Source organism: Pelmatolapia mariae, linkage group LG10_11 (assembly GCF_036321145.2).
Source record: "Pelmatolapia mariae isolate MD_Pm_ZW linkage group LG10_11, Pm_UMD_F_2, whole genome shotgun sequence".
NCBI classification, from domain to species: domain Eukaryota; kingdom Metazoa; phylum Chordata; class Actinopteri; order Cichliformes; family Cichlidae; genus Pelmatolapia; species Pelmatolapia mariae.
In genome coordinates this window covers 20,020,650-20,038,838 of record NC_086236.1, presented here as the reverse complement: position 1 = coordinate 20,038,838, position 18,189 = coordinate 20,020,650, and the positions used below count along the sequence as shown (strand labels likewise).

Here is an 18,189-nt window from a genome sequence, read left to right as displayed (position 1 = left end):
GATTCATTCATATTTTGGTTCGTTTTAACCGGAAGTAAACTCGTGGGGGCGTGGCCAGAATTTTCGGGACTTTCCGAGCATATTGGAAAGCGGTGAGTTAGCACATCAGTGGAAAGGACATACGACGCCACGTTGCTAATAATGTACCGTCTGGCGTTTTGCGTCACGGACATCAGCTAGTTTTTATTTCCCTTCCTCAGTGTTGTGGCCCCGCGCGTTAACGAAGCGGAAAGTCTGCGATTCATGTTAGCAGCCGTTAGCATTAACAAGCTAACGCCCGTTGCAAAGCTTATATCCTATCTTTCTTTAGCTGCTTGCTAAACGTGCGTTTTGGTTCATACTTTGATTGAGCGAAAAAATTATAAATAAACCAAGTGCCCTCCTAACCTGACATGTTAATTGTTAGGACACATTAAATGGCTAAGACAGGAACTATGCTGCGTAATTACAGACAGCTGGTGTGGAAAGTACCTGGCGGAAATACCGTACCTGCCACTTAAGTTTACAGCAAGGATTGTCCCTTTTCTCCTCCAAGAATGAGAGCAAGAATGCGGGCTTTCCTTGTCAATCTTTCGCACTTTCAGTTTTGATTTATTAAGAAGTCAGTGTCAGGTGGGTTATAGGATCGCTCCAGCGATTTTTCACGTGAAGGTCAGTAGATCTGTCACAAGGTCTAGCTGCCATTTGTTGTGTAATGGTTTTGCTCCGAAACAGCTCTCGAAAGTGACAGGAATCGATCCTAATTTTATGGTTTAAATATATCACTTTGGAGACTTAAGCTTTAGCATCAAAACAGTTTATGGACGTTTGTTTCTGTGACCTGCTGTGTAATATTATATCAACTGAGCCTGCAAGATTTTAACTGCTGAAATGGCCATGAAACATAACTACAGCATGTCTTATGTATGTTTTTTCTTGTCATCTACAGATTCTGCTGATATAAAGGAGGCACTCGTGTTACCCCTGGAGGATTAATTTTTTTTTAATTGTTTTGTTTTTATTGAATTATGAACCCTTAAACACCCCCAAAAAGGGATGTCCAAGATGGGGGGAGGGGTTTGAGAGCAGGAATTCCTTGGTCTGTGTGTGCGTGTACATCTGCTAGAGGCAAATTTTTAACATGTTTTGTTTGTTCGCATAACCATATGCTATATGTTTGAGTTGGAGCGGTTTGGTGGCATGTCAGATATGTGTTTCCTAAGTGTGCATAACGATCCTGGGTGATGTCATGTTTACGCGTGCATTTTACTCACGCTGTGTCATTACTGCAGAGGATGGATTTTGTTTGACGTTCATCTGCGTTAACTGTGGCTAAAAGAGAGATTCTGACATTTAGGCAGTTAAATGTTTAGGTTCAGGCGTGCCTCTTTGCTAGGCATAGGTAATATGGATGCAAGTAAAGATTGCATCATGGTTGTGGTGAAACTAATTTTTTTTTTTTTTTTTTTTTTTTTTTTTTTTTTTTTTTTTTTTTTTTTTTTTTTTTTTTGCACAAGAGCTCTTAAGCTTTAATTATCTTGATCTAGCTAAGAGCTCCCTCCTCTTTTGCATCCTTATCCATTCATCTGCTTACCCTTTGGCATTACTGAGTGTGTTTGTGTGAGAGAGCAAGACCTTGGGTTTTCTCAAACCCCTCTCCCTCAGAGGGACATCTCTTTTTCCTTATCTACTGCACTAAATTCCCAAAATGGAAACTCTTCTTCAGCTCAAAAACAATCAGTTTTTAATGGGTCTGTTTCGCAATGGGCCTCCACCTGAACTGCAATATGATAACTCCTCAGGTATATATGTACATTTTTTTTTTATTATTCATTTGAATTTATTTGTAGCTTACCTTTGAAACTCAACCAATTTGTTTTTATCCTCTAGAGCTCTTCCGCATCTCGACCTTTGCTCGATTCCCAACATCTGCGGTCACCGAACGAAGTCTGGCGAGAGCAGGTTGGTTCTACACCGGCGTGGGTGACCGCGTGCAGTGTTTCAGATGTAACGTGACAGCTGAGGGCTGGCAGCCCGGCGACTGTCCAACAGAGAAACACCGACAGCTCTCTCCTTCCTGCTCCTTCATCCAGAGCCTCCCATCTACAGCCAACCTCCTCTCCTCTTCTCATTCCGCCTTCTCCCCTCTCCGCATTGTCCCAGCGATACCAGTAAGATCATCAATGCATGCTTCTTCAAATAAGAGTTATTACCACTCAAATTTTGGAGTCACTTAGAAATGGCTTTTTCATAACATTAAGATGATTAATGGGGTTGTCAGGAAGGGCATCTGACGTAAAAAAATCTGCCAAATCAAAATGTGTGGAGCTACCTGCTGTGGCATCCCCTTGTGAATAAGAGAGCAACTGAAAGTGGTACTGCTACATTTATACAGACATAGAAGTGACATTTTCAGTAACCATTGCTCCTCTGTTCAAAAGCCAAAGTGAACATGTAAGCACAGCTGATAACCGTTAATGATCAAAGAGACAAACCATTTTACTTGAGTGTCTAGAGGATCATCCTTTGTGGATTTGATCAGCCTAAAAGTTTTCTATAAATAATAGTAAAGAACTTGCCAGAATATTCTTGATTCAAGAAATTAGTTATTCCATCAAGTAATTTCCAAAAACATTGAGAACTTTAACACAACTCTGTGTACTGCTACTTTCACAAATGAGCTCAGTCAGCCTTTTAGCGGTATCACTTAATGAGACTCTAATGTGGGTGGTACACCATCTTCCACATTTTCCTATTCTAATTGGAGGTAGTTTTTGGTTTTCAGTTGGTGGTAGTGTTACGCATTATTAGAACAAGAACCTTTGAGGAAGTGGGAATTTTGAGGCTCAGCTGGGCAAAATTATTGTTCTATTATCAGAACAGTTCTCAGCTGTGCTAATATAATTGACAGAGGGTTTTTCTAATGATCAGTCAGCTTTTTAACATGATGACTCACAGGCAACACAATGCCTTGTTCAAACATGGATAGATTAGATTAAATTAATCATTTACAAGTGTTATAATCCCTTTGACGTTAGATTAAAGTAAGCAGTCTTTTTAAAAAAATGATTGTTTAAGGTTTTTCTGATTGATATGTTACAATTCTCTCAATTTCTTTTAAACAGTTATTCTTAATAGTTCTTCACAGTAAGATTAATAGATTAGATTAGTGCCCAGAGGCACTGAGCTGTCTGAGTAAGTTGGTTTTTTTTGTTTTGTTTTTTTCTTTTATCTAGCTTTCTGGTCCCGGCCCAGCTGCTGCTAACACAGCAGTAAGCCAAGGCGAAGAGCCTGTTGGCTACCTGAATATGGCCTTCTCTGCTCCTCCGCCCTCCAGCCCACTGAGCTCGCGAGGTGTTGAGGACATGTCCCACCAGAGACCAACATGCCACAACCCAACCATGCGCAGAGAGCAAGACCGCCTGGACACCTTCCATTCCTGGACGCTCTCAATCATCATGCCTGCTGAACTTGCCAAAGCTGGCTTCTATTACCTAGGGCAGGGCGATCGAGTGGCCTGCTTCAGTTGTGGAGGACAGGTGTGTGTGTGTGTGTGTTGTTGTTTGTACTGGGTTTATTCTGCTTAAAGCCCTTTGTTGAAACAGTTATTTTACAATATAAAAATGTAAGGCAGTATTATAAAGATGGGCAACATCATTCAGACACCAAACTGATGAAGTTTGTTTTTTCCCCCTTTGCAGCTAAGTAACTGGGAGCCAGGGGACAGAGCATTATCTGAACACCAGAGGCATTATCCGAACTGTCGCTTTGTCCGAGGTGACAGGGCTGACAACGTGTCGCTAGCTGGTGCAGCAGCAACTGCATCCTTAGCTGCGAATTCCCAGATGTCTTCAGGAGCCACAGTCCTCACCAATGTGTCCAACCCTGCCATGCAGCAGAGTGAGGAGAGGCTGCTCACTTTTGTTAACTGGCCATCACGTATCCCCGTCCGCCCAGAGCAGCTGGCTAAAGCTGGCTTCTACTACGTAGGTACGGATGCTGTCAAAGAGGCACACCTGGTCAGTGACTGTGACTGACTTACCTTTATTAATTGGCCTGTGGAACTTTTTATTGAGAGGTTATGCTACTCATTGGCTGCTGTCTGTAAATAAGGTGCTGCATTCTTCTAAAGTGGCCAAAAGGGCAGTTAATGCTAGTTTCAATATAAAAAATTAATATGGTTGAAAAACCATATTAATTTGTATGTTTTAGTGCCAAAGTCAGACCCTTGCACGTGTAAATCACAGATGAAAAAGTTTCGTTTGACTTTGGTCATTATAAGAAATGCTTACTAGGTGATAATCTTCCTGGAAATTTACTCAGAATCTTTCCTTTACATGAAGTGGTTGTAATGCCAGTAATGTCGGAGGGTTTTCCTGCTGTTTTTGAGGGAGTTCCACAGAAGTGTCTTTCTTATCGAGTTTCTCTGATTTCACTGGAAAGTCCTCAAATAAAGCATATCAAGGGGGACACCTGGTTATAAACTCAAGTGTCATAACGAAACTAAATAAAGCATCTAAATGTGATGAGATCAGTGCTTTCGAGCTAAAGGCGAAATGAAAGAAGTGAAAAGAAGTTCACAGAGTGTGTGTTTTTGTTTTGGGGTTTTTTTTTTTGTTTGTTTTCCCCCATTTCTTAAATTTGCCCAAAGCTACGTACTGAAACTGAAAGCTCTTTGTTTGCCCCTCCTGAAGGTCGTAATGATGATGTCAAGTGTTTCTGTTGCGATGGAGGCCTGCGATGCTGGGAGTCTGGAGATGATCCATGGGTGGAACATGCTAAGTGGTTTCCTCGGTAAATACTGCTGTTGTAAAGTCGATTTGTCGTCAGTTTTATCCAGAACACAGTGTGCTGTAGAAAAGCGCTGCTTAGGCAAATGGTGTGCGTACCTGTGGTGGTTCATGAATGTTTGTATTCTTGTACCTCTCTTTTAACTGCAGGTGTGAATATTTGCTCCAGGAGAAAGGACAAGACTTTGTTCACCAGATCCAAGCTCGATTTCCTCGGCTTTTTGAGCAGGTTAGTAAAGACCAACACATCTGGGATTTAGTTCAAACATGTGGTTTGGAACGAGTCATTAATAAAATGCTGTTTTCTCCCGTTTTTCCACAATAGCTTTTAACAAATGGAGACAATAACTCCAGAGAGTTTGTGGATCCACCAGGTGAGTTTGGAAAAACGAAATTCTTTACATTTTTTAAAGGTTTGTTAATATCTCCCCAAAAAGAATATTTAAGATAAGAAAAGAATAAACTTTATTGTCCCACATAGGATCTTTAACCAGCAAAATAAGACAAGATAAAAATTAATTTTACCATAATATATTTGCAGCAAGTGCACAATGATGTTGTTCCAGACCTTTTAAACTGAGCTGAGTCCTTATTTAAAAGTGAAATAGATGTTGGGAGGACTGACAGCAGTTGAGGGTGATAACTCATGCTCCAGAGAAAGGATATAGGATCGTTAACAATTTTATGAGTCTGATGAACAAAAATTTTCTCATATTCTGATCGGAGAGACTGGTGCTCTTTGTTTTCTGTTAAAACTGAAATCCATAAATGTCTGCTTTCTCTTCACTCAGTGGTTCACCTCGGTCCTGGAGAGGAGCGGTCTGAGGATGCCATCATGATGAACACCCCCGTGATAAAGTCTGCTTTAGAGATGGGCTTTGAGCGAAGTCTAGTCAAGCAAACGGTCCAGAGCAAAATCCTGACCAGTGGAGAGAACTACAGGACAGTCCAGGAGCTGGTCTCAGACCTGCTGAGTGCAGAAGATCAGAAAAGAGAAGAGGAGCGAGAGATGCTGGCAGAGGCGATGGCATCAGGTGGAGTTGACATTGATACTGTTCTCACTCCCTTAATTTATGGAAATGTAAAATCAAATCCGTTTAGGTGTTCTGTTGCAGTGAAATGATAATCTTTCCTTTCCTTTCAGATGGTTTCACCTTTGTGAAGAGACACCAGGCAGCTTTGATCCAACGACTAAAAAGTGTTGAGCCACTGTTTGAGCATTTAAGAGATCAGAATGTGTTGAGTATGTACATTTTTAAGCCCTCATATCTCAACAAACACAATTTTTGTCTGAATTCACATCCATTCTTGGTCAAATAACAAATGAAAATCTGAAACATAATTTTATCATCAAAACCCGAATCATAGAGCCAGGGTTACATTTTTGTGATTAAAAACATGGAGACGAAAGACCTGCACCTGGTGCCGATGCACAAACCTAGAGTGTTTGGTGTCAGGGGCAAATACTGCTAAATCAGATGGTGGAATTTCTGGGTAGCCTCTGTTCTCAGTTTTAAATAAAGGTACAACATAACTCGAGGTGCAACAGTGTAATATTTTGTTGCATCTTTTATTTCAGCTGTTTAAAGTGTTTCACGTGTGCCTTTCTTTACCTGCAGCTGCTGAGGAGTATAGCGGTCTTCTGGCTCAGACGTCTGCCCAGCAGCAGACTGCCAGGTTGATAGAGCTCATCCTGACAAAGGGAAACGCTGCAGCTGAGGTCTTCCGCAACTGGATTCAGAAAAATGACGTCCACCTGCTCAGAGATCTCATGGGTATGTGTGTAAGCAGGTCAAATATATACTGGTTTGAACTGGAAACTGACTGTGATCAAACTGTAGCTCAGTGGTTAAGTACGTGTTGTCTTTTCTGCTTGTAGCTCAGTCGAACGAAGCTGCATCGCCAAGCCAGGATCTTTCAGGTATGTAGCCTGAAGCAGAGCTCACTGTCTTGTAATTTTTATTTATTTATTTATTTATTTTGTGTTCATCTCATTTTACTGTTTAATTACTATCTCTTCATTTACATAATTTCTTTTTCTTTTTTAAAAATCTCCTTTGTATTGCAGACCTCCCAATGGAGGAGCAGCTGCGGCGCCTACAGGAGGAGCGTACCTGCAAGGTGTGTATGGATAAAGAGGTCAACATCGTCTTCATCCCCTGTGGACACCTGGTGGTGTGTAAAGAGTGTGCGCCATCACTGCGAAAGTGCCCGATCTGCAGAGGCCTGGTTAAAGGCACAGTTCGAACCTTTCTCTCATAAGCAGGAGGTCCGCTGTCACAGTTTTTATCATGTAAATCTAATCAATAGGCTACAGTTTATATTTATTGGAAAGGGTGGCAAGGTAATTGAACACCTTTTCTTTTCTTTTTTTTCAACTTGTATGACTCACAAGTTTGTAGATTTATCTACATAACGAGATAAAGCTCGCAGACTAACCGTATCTGAAAGTGATGTAGAGTTGTAATGCTCATGCTTTTACTTATACTTTACCCTAAACTTAACAAGTCAGAAAATAGATGAAAACACAATGTTCAGTGCAATCTGTCTACAAATGACAAGCTTGAATTTTAATAAAACAATCACTTTCAAAGTTACATCTGTCATTGTGGTCTGTTCATTCATGCAGTGAATGTGTTTGATACTGATGATGATAGTTGTTAAACAAAAATCATGACTGTAGCGGCATTGCTTTTGCTACTGTTGATATATTAATTGTCCTACTTTGTCAAACATTAACCTGCATGTGCCAAACACAGTGTCAGCGCAAGCTGCCGTGTGATAGATGTTCCCCCACCCTGCCATATGTTCACTCTTTAAATTAAGCCACAAAGAGAAACTGTAGATGATTACAGGGGAGCCATGTACAGTAGGTTTATGCTTTCAATACAGAAGTAATGCAAATACTATGATTGGTCACAGGAACAATTACAGATGGCACTTATCCCTTACAAAGCTGCTGCTGCACATCACTAAGAACAATCACACAGCAGGACTGCAATCAGAGCTGAAGTCATGAAGAAAATGACAGGTAATTTATTAAGAGAAATGATTTGTGTATGCCTTCACAGAAAATTAACCAAAGCTATGTGCAGACACTTGGTGCAGGGTCATTCTGCAGAAATATCCAGTTTGAGGATGCAGGATGTCTTAAAATGTATTTTCTAACATTTAACATTAGGACACATTAGAAGTTGACTCTATGTACTGTTTTCACAAAAATGACAGCTTAAAGATATTTTAAAAGTAGTTTTTATACATTTCAGTAAACATGCATGTGCCAATGTTTTGTCACTAGTATTAGCTTACACCTTTGGCAAGACTTTCATGACATGTCCTCAGTCTCTTCAGCAGCATGACAAAACAATAACAAATAATGCAACAAATCAAATAATTGATTAAAAACTAAATATTGTCAAATTCATGGCTAAAGAAAGTGTAATTGTTCAAATAGCATATTGTCCTGTTTAGACATAGAAATAAATTGTCACCATGATGTGTTTTTCAAGTGTAACATTTCTGTATAGACCAGACACAGAAAAACCGATTTCCAGCACTTTGGCTCTGCACACATGCTTCTGGGATTCATGGCGTTCACTGAGCGTGCTGCTCATGGTGAAGTTCACACTCCCAAGAATCCTGTCATCTGTAGTCAAATTTATTATAAAACCTGCCTGTCACATTCAGTTTAGTTTTAGGAAAAGGGGGGGGGGGAAAGAAGCTTTCACAAACACAGCTGTGACAGCAAGGTATAAATGATGAACCATTCAGCTAGCTACAATTAAAGATTTTTCTACATACTAAAGTAATAAAATTAGAATAATAATTTGTAATGTCAGTAGAGGTGTTTCCTATCAAAAGTATTCACATTACAGTCTGCTGGTATGAGACCAGTTTACCTGGAACTTGGTTCAACATTCGCATCAACTAAAACACTAGCACATTAGCTCTAAATTACACATATCAGAACTTAGAACTTTTATTGTCAATGTACAGCTGTTTGTGCAGGGAAATTAGGTAGTAAGGTCACAAAGGTGTGAAAGTAAAACGATATACAAGAGAGAAGAAGAAAAACAATATAAGAACACTATGTACACTATATATGCGATGTTTGGGTTACAGGAAGGGTGTGTACAAGGGCATCGTAATAAAATATAATAAATAATAAATAAGGGTGGAAGGGCTATGGTCGTTGAATGATGGAAATTGCACATCTGCCAAAATATTGCACGGAAACAAAAAGAAACACACACACATAGACACACACAAAACAACATAATAAATAGCAAGTAGCAGCAACACAATGATTGTAAAAAACTCTTAATTTGCATTTATGGTTCTGAGAGCCCATGGGTAAAAGTTGTACTTTAGTCTGTTCGTTTTGCACCTAATGGATCTGAACCTTTTTCCAGAGGGCAGGATGTTGAAGAGGTGGTGGTTAGGATGGAGGTGGTCTTTTATAATTGCCCAGGTTCTGGAGAGACATCTAGAGCCAGCAATGGAGTCCAGGGTGAAGAGTGGACAGCCGTTCACCTTCTCTGCAGTTCTGATAAACCTCTGAAGTCTCTTTTTATCGGCTGTTTTGCAACCACTGTACCACACGGGGATAGCGTGCACCAGCACACTTTCGATTGTGGCTCAATAGAAAGACCGTATTAGGTCAGTCTTCAGCCTTTCAAATCTCAGAACCCTCAGGAAATGGGAAGTGCTGCTGGGCTTTCTTCACCAGAGCTGATGTGTTTGTGGTCCAAGATAGGTCCTCGAATATGTGGGTACCAAGGAACTTAAAGGAGGACACCCTCTCCATGTAGTCACCCTTTATGGATAGGGGAGGGGGATCGGTTTTTGGGATGCGAGGGGGTGCGGTCGCTGGTGTAGATGGTGCATAGGAGAGGACTCAGCACATATCCCTGTGGTGAGCCATTGCTGAGTGACAGGGTGGATGATCTTTGGTCGCCAACCTTGACTGATTGTGATACTTCTGTGTGTACCGCCACAACGTGCAACAATGCCTTGTCTCACTCTTTTGCTGTGGAGTGAACCAGTAATGGGTGAGCACTGCTAATATGTATGACTGACAAATATTTAAACTGAAAATAGAGCAAGCAGATGTTTAAATCACGAATTTCCCCTCTTCTTCCTGTGTTCATTTGTGCTCCAAAAATATCATTAACATGTATAAACTTTGTTAAAGTGTGTAAATACAGTCAGTAATCTCAAACTCGCTATCAGGAGAGTTTAAACTAATAAATTTAGCAGGTTCTCATCGTTATCAAAGCACTGAAATTTGTACTAAAAAACTAAAATTAGAAATTGATATCAAATGTAAGTGTTTGAATGAAAAAGAAAAAACAAAGGGATCACAGCCAATCGCTCACAGGTTGATAATTAAATGTAAGCTCTTAGATAAGCACTGATTATTTTCTATGCTGGAGAAAAGTGCACACATTTCACTTTCAGGATGGAGCAGTATTTCCACAGCTTAAATGAATCGTAATTACAATAACTCAAGTATTTGTCAAAAGTGTAAATTTCGCTTCAAAAAACACATAAGACGACTGAACAGCTTGTTTATACAAATATTTATTTTTATTCCACAAGTCTCTTGAACTGCTGTTTAGATGATGCCAATCTGCAAATAAAATAAAAAAGGATATTAATTACACAATGTTCATCAACAGAGTCGACACATCTGTATCTGCACTGTTTTGCATCAGTGGTTCCTTTGAATGCATCACAGACATTCAGAGCAAATATAAAGTTTACATCACATGCACATGATTGATTTAGCTTCATAAAGTCAACACCTGAATAAAGGCTCACCTTGTTTGCAACATCCAATGCATCGTAATCAGGTGCGAGACGGACGTACGCCTTCTTCTCACCATCAGGCCTGCACATGAAAGCATGTTTATTCACTACTGCTCACTACAAACATGTTTAAAAGTTGTTGGTTTTTTTAGATTGGTGCATCAGAAGTTTAAAAAACTGGAATCATGCTTTTTCATACTTTGATCGCTATTACCATCATGTGCACCAAAATTGGCTGTTATTGCCTGTCAGGTATGGCAAATTCAATAAAGACTAATTCAGCTCGGGCAAAGATGACCTACACTTAAAAGCAAAACAAGGTTTTCACCAGTGCGAGTCCAGTGCCATCCCCAGGTGAGTGTAATGTGATTACTAGGACATAGGTGGACGGATATCAGACAAACCATTTAATAGAAGGCCAAAAAAAATTACACACACACACACACACACACCTCCACTGTCATGTCAATGCTACACAAAATGAATGGGTAGAAAGGGCCACATTAAACCCCCAACCCCCCACAATAACATCGGTTGGGAATCTTCCTGTAATAGCCTAATGTGTTGGTTTGTCTTGTCATGTTTTCAGCACATCCACTTAAATGTCATATTTATCCAGATACTTGCACAGCATGTGATCTGCACATATGAAGTCAATGCTTCCTTCATGGGAAAGTGTAAAGGACTGAAAAGGTCTGTATTAAATTGGCTTTCAGCTCAGCCTATGTGAGGATTTCTACCTGATGAGTGTGTTGACTTTGGCGACGTCAATGTCGTACAGCTTCTTGACAGCGTGCTTGATCTGATGTTTGTTGGCCTTGACATCCACAATGAACACAAGTGTGTTGTTATCTTCAATTTTCTTCATAGCAGACTCTGTTGTCAAGGGGAACTTGATGATGGCATAGTGATCCAACCTATAAAATAAAATGCACACAAGTTTATTGGTCAGAGGTCCTCACTTAATTTCAAAGTCTCTACAATATAATTACTTGTTAACTGCTTATTCACTACTGCTCACTACAAATATGTTTTAAAAAATTTAAGATTGGTGCATCAGAAGTTTAAAAAACTGGAATCATGCTTTTTCATACTTTGATCGCTATTACCATCATGTGCACCAAGGTCCGCTCATGTTTGTGACCTGCGTGCACTGTTTGTAACTCACTTGTTCCTGCGAGGAGCACTCTTGCGTGGATATTTGGGCTGTCTGCGGAGACGGAGGGTTTTCGGGCGACGAAAGGTGGGAGAAGTCCTGACTTTCTTCTTCCTGTGGCTGTGTACGCCTTTCAGCACAGCCTTCTTGGCCTTCAGAGCCTTTGACTTGGCCTCAGTCTTGGCAGGGACAGCTATGATTGGGGGGGGAAAGAGAGTTACCACTATTAGACAGCTGTTCATTATGCTAGGCTTTGTCAATATGGCAAAGAACACTTTGGAAAATATCACAGCACTACCAAGTCAACCTGTGGCCCACATACTTGACACAATGTACACAGCAAGTCATCTACTGAATTCTGTAATGAGTTGTAGCTGATCCAGTGAAATCCACATTTACACTGACACAAATACTAAAATAAGCATCATATACAAATGAAGCTGAATGGATCTGCCTCACAGCTATTTAAAATGTAGTCAGTATTCACATTGAATCATATATATATATATATATATATATATATATATATATATATATATATTAAGATACATGTGCTTAAAAGGCATGGGAGTTTACTTCTTACTGCTCAGTATGCACACAACCATATCTGCCATCCACACAGTATTAACACCGAGGAGGAAGATTACTAGCACACCAACACACTCTCGGGGTTTTTTACGTTACAGGAAGTTTCGCTGACTACAACAGCCAGATTTTCAATAACATTAATAACAGAATTTTAGAGATGCTCTCACGCGTTGCTAATGCAACGTTTTAAAGCCTGCTAAGCTAAGGCCATTGGTAACATGATCTAAAACACCTAATCCGCAGACATATCTGAGTTAATGAAGCCATAATAAGATGAACTAGCCAAGTCTTGTCCATAAGAGACGACTTAACAAGAAAACATTAAATAAATGTAACTGTAAATATAAGCGATTTCATCAACAGCGGCTTGATTTAGCTTAGCTTAGCCAGCATCACGTTACAGACTACATGCCGGACCCACACTCTTGAGATATTCACATATTTACAGCTCTGACAGCAATAACTTGAGCTCAAACAAAACACTTTCACTATATTCCTTCATACCGTACACATACGGTACAAATAGAGGCACCAATTCAACTAAAATATACGATTTATTCATTCAAAACTGTTAGATTCACGAACCTTCCTTCTTCACCTTCGGTGCCATGTTGAGAAAGGAAGACTGAACGGGGTTTCCTGCGGTATATTGCATGGGCGAGATCTCATAGCAAATGTATCGCGATAGTTAGGAAATCAGATCCCATGCATTTGCTTTTTTGCTATCACATTGATGAAACGTTGCTGCGAAAATACTGTTTGCATGACTCTCAAATTTATTACAATAATCTTTTCTTTCTTTATATAAATTCATTAAAAAAATGATGTAATTAGATAAACATATCTCCCCTCTCTTTAAGCACCAGACTGTTGTTACAGTGCTTTATGTGCAAATATTGAAGGAAAATAGGTTTCAGTTAGCTTTCAACAGTTTAGACTGGCAAGAAATATATTTCAAATTTTATATATAAAGAAATTTATATTTATAAAGAAATTTCGCCTGATTTAATAACATACAGTTATTATATCTGTGTGTATGAATACCCATTCTTTAAAGTTACCCTTAAAGTTTTAATCCAACACTAACAAAGTCTGGTGAAGGGTTGAACAGAAATGGTGTGAAGAAATTAAACATTTTAGGGCACGGTCTGTCATAGGTGGCCTTCAATAGTAGGCCACCTATGACAAAATAAACTATAAAGAAATTTATTGTTTATTTCTTCAATAGAAATAAACTATAAACTTACAGTTTATAGTTTATTTCTAATCAAAAATACCCAGTTGCTGTTTAATGTACTTTCACAGTCATCATCTTTATTAACATATATACAAAATTATGTTCAGTCAGGTGAGCAAATGTAATAAAATGCCAAAAAAGTTTATACATATATAAAAGTTTATTTTATACTCTCATATTACAAAGCACAAATGTAAAGGTTGGCAATAAATCAGACTCTTCTCATCAGTCCATCTGCATCGCACTCCTCTAGTCTGCCGTCAGCTTAGTTTTCTTCCCCTTTTTCCTGTTGAAGAAGAAAGAATGAATATTAGAAATATTTTTAATTACCATCGTCAAATTGCACCAAATGTTGAACCCTTTTATCTCAAGTGAATTCAAGTGGCTTCAATTTATGGCTCCATACATGCCTCTGTGATATATTTGACAATAATGTTTCCTACTTTCAACTTTTCAGATTTCCACTCTAATGGTATGCTAAGAAAATTGGATTTATGTTGTGTGCAGAGTCACTTATCATATATGTGTGGGTTGTTTTTTTTTTGTTTTGTTTTTTTTACGTTTGATATGATTGCAGTTTGTAGTTTATTGGACTGGATAAATGTGCATGAAAGCCCTCCCCACCTCCTTACTTTTGTAACTTGGTTCCTGAAGTCTCTGTTGTTGTTTTCTGAGACACTTTCTTGTGTTTTTCTTTTCCTTCTTTCTGTGTTTTATTTCCTTTCTTCAGCCCCTGTCCTTTTGTCTTCTTTTCCTCTTTCTCCTGCTGCGATGCTGTTTGAGCTCCGTTTTTTCCTTTCTGCTCTCCACTCGCTGCTCGCTTGTTTCCTTTTTTCTGATCTTTGCCTTTGGTCTTCATTAAGAAGCGAGGAATTGTGCAAATGGTGCTTCTCTTGGGAGGTTTCTTCTCAAGTCTCCGCTTTACTTTGCTAAACAAAAAGATAACGACCAGACCGCTCTTACCAAAACTCAACAGGGAGCAATTAAGCATTAAATCAAAGGAAACATTTCTGTAAATGTGCAGGCAATCATGGAGCTTTGTTACCTGTGTATTTTCTTGAAACCAACCATGTAGTCTGGTACAGGACAGCCCGCTTGTTTTATAACATTAGCAATGCTGTTAAAGAGAAGGATAGGAAAAAAAAAGAAGAAAAACTACAGGCTCAGTATTTAAATTCAAGGTGCTTTAAAAATAAATTAATGGCAAGAAGTGACCTAAACTTGCAATCGTTGTGCTGCAGTGAAATTATTTTATTAAAAAAGCAACACCAACGATAGAGACCAAGAACCAAATAGGATGGTCCATGGGAAATCCAGAAAATTCTTTTAAATTGTGTGTTAACAGCTGGATATGGGTTTGAATGAAGAAAAAACTAACTCAGGTTGCTCTTTTCCTACCTGCGCAACAGAGGTTTGTCATTCTCTGTGAAGAAGGTGACGGCCTTCCCCTGATGTCCAGCTCTCCCAGTACGACCTGACAGACACAGAGTGTGATACACGTCAAAGACGAAGTGGAAACATCAGGCTGATTATTTGTGGATCACTGTCCAAACCAACCAATGCGATGGATGTACTCCACAGCGCTGGTAGGGAAGTCGTAGTTGAGCACGAGGTTTACGCCTTTGAAGTCGATTCCTCTGGCGAGCAGAGCGGTGCAGATCAACACCCAAATCTTCCCGGAGCGGAAACTGTTCACCACGTTGTCTCTCTGACACATAGGAGCAAACGATGAGGACAAGAGCACTCAATAAATAAACTGAAACGGAAATAAATGACAGGAGTGGTAGGTGTGTTGATGTACCTGCTGCTGTGTGCGGTCTGCATGGATTACATCCACGTTGATGCCTTCATACACCAGCTCATGGAAAAGCTCCCGTGCCCTTTCTATAGTCTGAACAAACACCAGCATGGGCGGCAGGAAGCCCTGAAACACAGAAAAGAGGACTCTTTATTTTATCTTAGCTTGTAAGATAAAATAATCAGAAATTAGAAATGATTTAAACGGATGTTTATGCAATAACCACTAATAAATCTGTTCTCTTTGAAATCAAGTAAGCTCCTTACTTTTTTGATGATATCCCTCATTGCCACAAGCTTGCCATTCTCTGTCCCGACAAACAGCAGCTGCTGATCTACCGTATCCACAGCTGTATTTCTAAAAAGATGAAATACCCATGTTTCTATTGTGACAAAAAAAGAAGGCAGAAGCTAGAAGCTAGAAGCTACAGCCGTACCTGTGCCCGATGTTTACAGAAACCAGGTTGTCGAGGTTCAGGCGGCACCACTGTTCTACATCTGCCGTGCAAGTGGCACTGAAGAAAGCCCTGCGCACCTTTGGACCGGAGCAGGCCAGAAAAATGGTGGCCAGCTGCTCCCTGAAGCCCGTCTTGCCGTCTTCAAACAGCTTATCGGACTCATCGACAATCAGCCACTCCACACTGAAAAGCAACACGCAGAACATCATCAATCTGTCTTCTTTTTGATTTTTTTTTAAGTAATAAAGAGACAAATAAGAGTGGGTATGACACACAAAAACCATCAGAGTGGAGCAGATCAAATGTCACCTGCTGAGATCGATAGCTGGAGGATCCTGCTTGAGAAGGAAGATGAGTCTGTTTGGAGTACTGACGAGTATATCTGCACACAGAAACGTCAGGAGTTAAAAGCCAGTGAGATTTACTTATTTTTCATCCCCTATGAGCCAATGATCTCTTACCGTATTTTTTGTTTGACCGTGGTCCGTATTTCTTAGCCGCTAGTGACGCTTTGTCTATGATGTGAACTCTAAACCCAACTCCCTCTGACAGACGGAGCAGCTCTCTGTAGGTCTGAACACAATTCAACAACAGTGACCAAATACTTCTGAAAACACAGGAAGTCAGTCACTTATCATCCTTTATCTATCACCAGCTGCTGTCGTTCACAGCAGGAAAGGCCTCCTTACTTTTTAAAAGGATCACTTTCTAATTTATGCTGCATACCTGGCTGGCCAGCTCTCTGGTTGGGGAGATGATCACACCTCTGAAGCCCTGATTGGCTGGCTGCTGCAGCTGAGCGAGCAGTGGGAGGCAGAAAGCCAAAGTCTTCCCAGATCCCGTGGGAGCGCAGGCCAGCAGCTCCCGACCCTGACAGACAAACCAAACCAAGAGTGAAACCCTCAGAAAATCATCGTCTGTGCACTAATCCCAAATCAAAGAAATGAGGACAAGCGTGCATGCTTACATGCATCATGAGGGGCATCGCCTGCATCTGTATCGGCGTTGGGGAACTCAGCCCGGCATCTCTGAGGTTCTGAAGGACACGCGGGTTGAGGCGATACTCTGACAGCAGCTCCTCGAATGTGCACACAGGGTCAGGTATGTCACAGCCGTGCACATTTATGCGGTTTTGGGCGCGAATACGATTGACCTAGAATGAAAGAGAAATACTTTTTTCGATGGTGGATAGGGGGACAGCAGTAGTTCTGCACAGCATTTCACCACTAAGAAGCAGTTTTAAAATTTTGCAGAATCTCTTTATTTTACTTCTTTGTGCTATAAGATGTAGCTCAGTGAGGACCTTTTCCTGATGAAGATGCTTCAGCCTCTTCAACGAAGATTTCTCCTTCCCGTCACTCGGGAGGTTTTGGATCTTTCTGTCCAAAGAAGAGGTCCAGGTGATGCCAGTTCCCTGCGTCTCTTTCAGCAGTTCACCGCCAGCTTCAGCCAGACAGAAGACATCAAACAGGAGTAAACAGCTAGATTATGTTCGTTCTAAATGTCACTCGAAATTTTTGTAATAACAAGGTTTCCATAGTGAACACTTTAAAACTACTACAACTTCTTTACCTTTCACCTCCACTTGGTTGCTTTTGGTCTTTTTCTTCTTCTTTTTGGTCGTCACTTCTCTCTCCTCCTCTTTGCGCTTTCTTTTGCCTCCTATGTCGGAATCTCCATCTTCACTTCCCTCATATTCTTCCCTGCCCTCCTCTTCCTCCTGTGCCTGGATCCAGCTCTGGGCTCCATTGGCTGTGGCAAAATAATCAATCGCAGAGAGAGGATCGGGAGAAGCTTCTTCTGCGTGACTCCTCACGGGCTACAAAATAAAACGATACACAAACGTGTGTGTACATGTATATGTGAGTGTTACGTTTGTACTATTCTTCAAATACATGTATTAAGCACAGCAACTTGCCTAAAACGTTATACTCCTACACAAGCAGGACAGCAAAACTCGAGGTTAGCTAAAATGCATTAAACCATAGCGATTGGTTAACAGCAATATGAACTGTTTTCATCCAGTACGTCATCAGCTACACTATAAAGCTTACCTTAAACCGAGCGGCGTCCTGACCAAACCTCTTCAGGTCAAATTTAGCCCCAACTCCGAGTTTCCGAAACAACTCGAACGCGTCCATTTCTACAACAGCGTGGTGTGCCCCGATCAGGCATCACTAATCAACATCCGGATCTTCCACCTCTCGCCTCTGGCGCCCCCTGTTGCGGGCTGTGAGTGTTACAGCGAGTGAGGCAACTTTACACTAATTATTATCCTCGTGTGTGTGTGTGTGTGTGTATATATATATATATATATATATATATATATGAATGAATGGGGTAATATTCCCAAAAGATACAAAAATTATTCAC

At 40.3% G+C, this 18,189-nt stretch overlaps 3 protein-coding genes and 3 non-coding genes across 7 annotated transcripts; 1 reads left to right on the top strand and 5 right to left on the bottom strand.

Annotated features, from left to right (window-relative positions):
- The first annotated feature begins 1,477 nt into the window (after positions 1-1,477).
- birc2 (baculoviral IAP repeat containing 2) lies at positions 1,478-7,341 on the top strand. 2 transcript variants are annotated; one of them, XM_063487975.1, is made up of 12 exons: positions 1,478-1,781; positions 1,870-1,941; positions 3,216-3,518; positions 3,681-3,969; positions 4,674-4,773; positions 4,920-4,998; positions 5,095-5,143; positions 5,561-5,803; positions 5,914-6,012; positions 6,389-6,544; positions 6,649-6,690; positions 6,838-7,341. In XM_063487975.1, the coding sequence occupies exons 1-12, from the start codon at positions 1,743-1,745 to the stop codon at positions 7,029-7,031; spliced, it is 1,665 nt and encodes a 554-aa protein (XP_063344045.1). In that variant the 5' UTR covers positions 1,478-1,742; the 3' UTR covers positions 7,032-7,341. The 2 variants fall into 2 exon arrangements, with proteins under 2 accessions (XP_063344045.1, XP_063344044.1); XM_063487974.1 differs by having other exon boundaries at positions 1,870-2,150; positions 6,838-7,340.
- A 2,995-nt stretch (positions 7,342-10,336) lies between these two features.
- On the bottom strand, positions 10,337-12,982 carry LOC134636615 (large ribosomal subunit protein uL23). The gene is made up of 5 exons (XM_063486677.1): positions 12,910-12,982; positions 11,749-11,929; positions 11,321-11,497; positions 10,593-10,662; positions 10,337-10,401 (listed from the first exon to the last, which is right to left on the bottom strand). Exons 1-5 carry the CDS (start codon positions 12,977-12,979, stop codon positions 10,387-10,389), a joined length of 513 nt encoding a protein of 170 aa, XP_063342747.1. The 5' UTR covers positions 12,980-12,982; the 3' UTR covers positions 10,337-10,386.
- Positions 10,478-10,546, bottom strand: LOC134638052 (small nucleolar RNA SNORD42). The gene has a single exon (XR_010095225.1). It is a non-coding gene; the product is annotated as a small nucleolar RNA SNORD42 (small nucleolar RNA).
- LOC134638055 (small nucleolar RNA Z17) lies at positions 10,736-10,807 on the bottom strand. The gene has a single exon (XR_010095227.1). It is a non-coding gene; the product is annotated as a small nucleolar RNA Z17 (small nucleolar RNA).
- Positions 11,631-11,702, bottom strand: LOC134638054 (small nucleolar RNA Z17). Its single transcript, XR_010095226.1, has one exon. It is a non-coding gene; the product is annotated as a small nucleolar RNA Z17 (small nucleolar RNA).
- Positions 12,983-13,673: 691 nt separating the features above from the next.
- On the bottom strand, positions 13,674-18,002 carry ddx52 (DEAD (Asp-Glu-Ala-Asp) box polypeptide 52). The gene is made up of 15 exons (XM_063486601.1): positions 17,871-18,002; positions 17,389-17,635; positions 17,120-17,259; positions 16,784-16,969; positions 16,543-16,686; positions 16,278-16,389; positions 16,126-16,198; positions 15,796-15,999; positions 15,626-15,716; positions 15,363-15,485; positions 15,119-15,269; positions 14,960-15,035; positions 14,607-14,678; positions 14,194-14,490; positions 13,674-13,847 (listed from the first exon to the last, which is right to left on the bottom strand). Exons 1-15 carry the CDS (start codon positions 17,955-17,957, stop codon positions 13,811-13,813), a joined length of 2,040 nt encoding a protein of 679 aa, XP_063342671.1. The 5' UTR covers positions 17,958-18,002; the 3' UTR covers positions 13,674-13,810.
- Positions 18,003-18,189: the final 187 nt, after the last annotated feature.

What these genes read in the sequence shown, in the direction of transcription:
- birc2 (XM_063487974.1), top strand. Translation starts at nt 1,688, where the DNA reads ATGGAAACTCTTCTTCAGCTCAAAAACAATCAGTTTTTAATGGGTCTG. An exon ending in GCTTCAGTTGTGGAGGACAG is followed by an intron (nt 3,519 to 3,680) that starts GTGTGTGTGTGT and finishes CCCCCTTTGCAG; the next exon opens with CTAAGTAACTGGGAGCCAGG. An exon ending in AAGAGATCAGAATGTGTTGA is followed by an intron (nt 6,013 to 6,388) that starts GTATGTACATTT and finishes CTTTACCTGCAG; the next exon opens with CTGCTGAGGAGTATAGCGGT.
- LOC134636615 (XM_063486677.1), bottom strand. Translation starts at nt 12,979, where the DNA reads ATGCAATATACCGCAGGAAACCCCGTTCAGTCTTCCTTTCTCAACATG. An exon ending in ACCGAAGGTGAAGAAGGAAG is followed by an intron (nt 11,930 to 12,909) that starts GTTCGTGAATCT and finishes CCCCAATCATAG; the next exon opens with CTGTCCCTGCCAAGACTGAG. An exon ending in AGTGCTCCTCGCAGGAACAA is followed by an intron (nt 11,498 to 11,748) that starts GTGAGTTACAAA and finishes TTTATTTTATAG; the next exon opens with GTTGGATCACTATGCCATCA.
- ddx52 (XM_063486601.1), bottom strand. Translation starts at nt 17,957, where the DNA reads ATGGACGCGTTCGAGTTGTTTCGGAAACTCGGAGTTGGGGCTAAATTT. An exon ending in TGAGGGATATCATCAAAAAA is followed by an intron (nt 15,486 to 15,625) that starts GTAAGGAGCTTA and finishes TCTGTGTTTCAG; the next exon opens with GGCTTCCTGCCGCCCATGCT. An exon ending in GGTTTCAAGAAAATACACAG is followed by an intron (nt 14,491 to 14,606) that starts GTAACAAAGCTC and finishes CTTTTTGTTTAG; the next exon opens with CAAAGTAAAGCGGAGACTTG.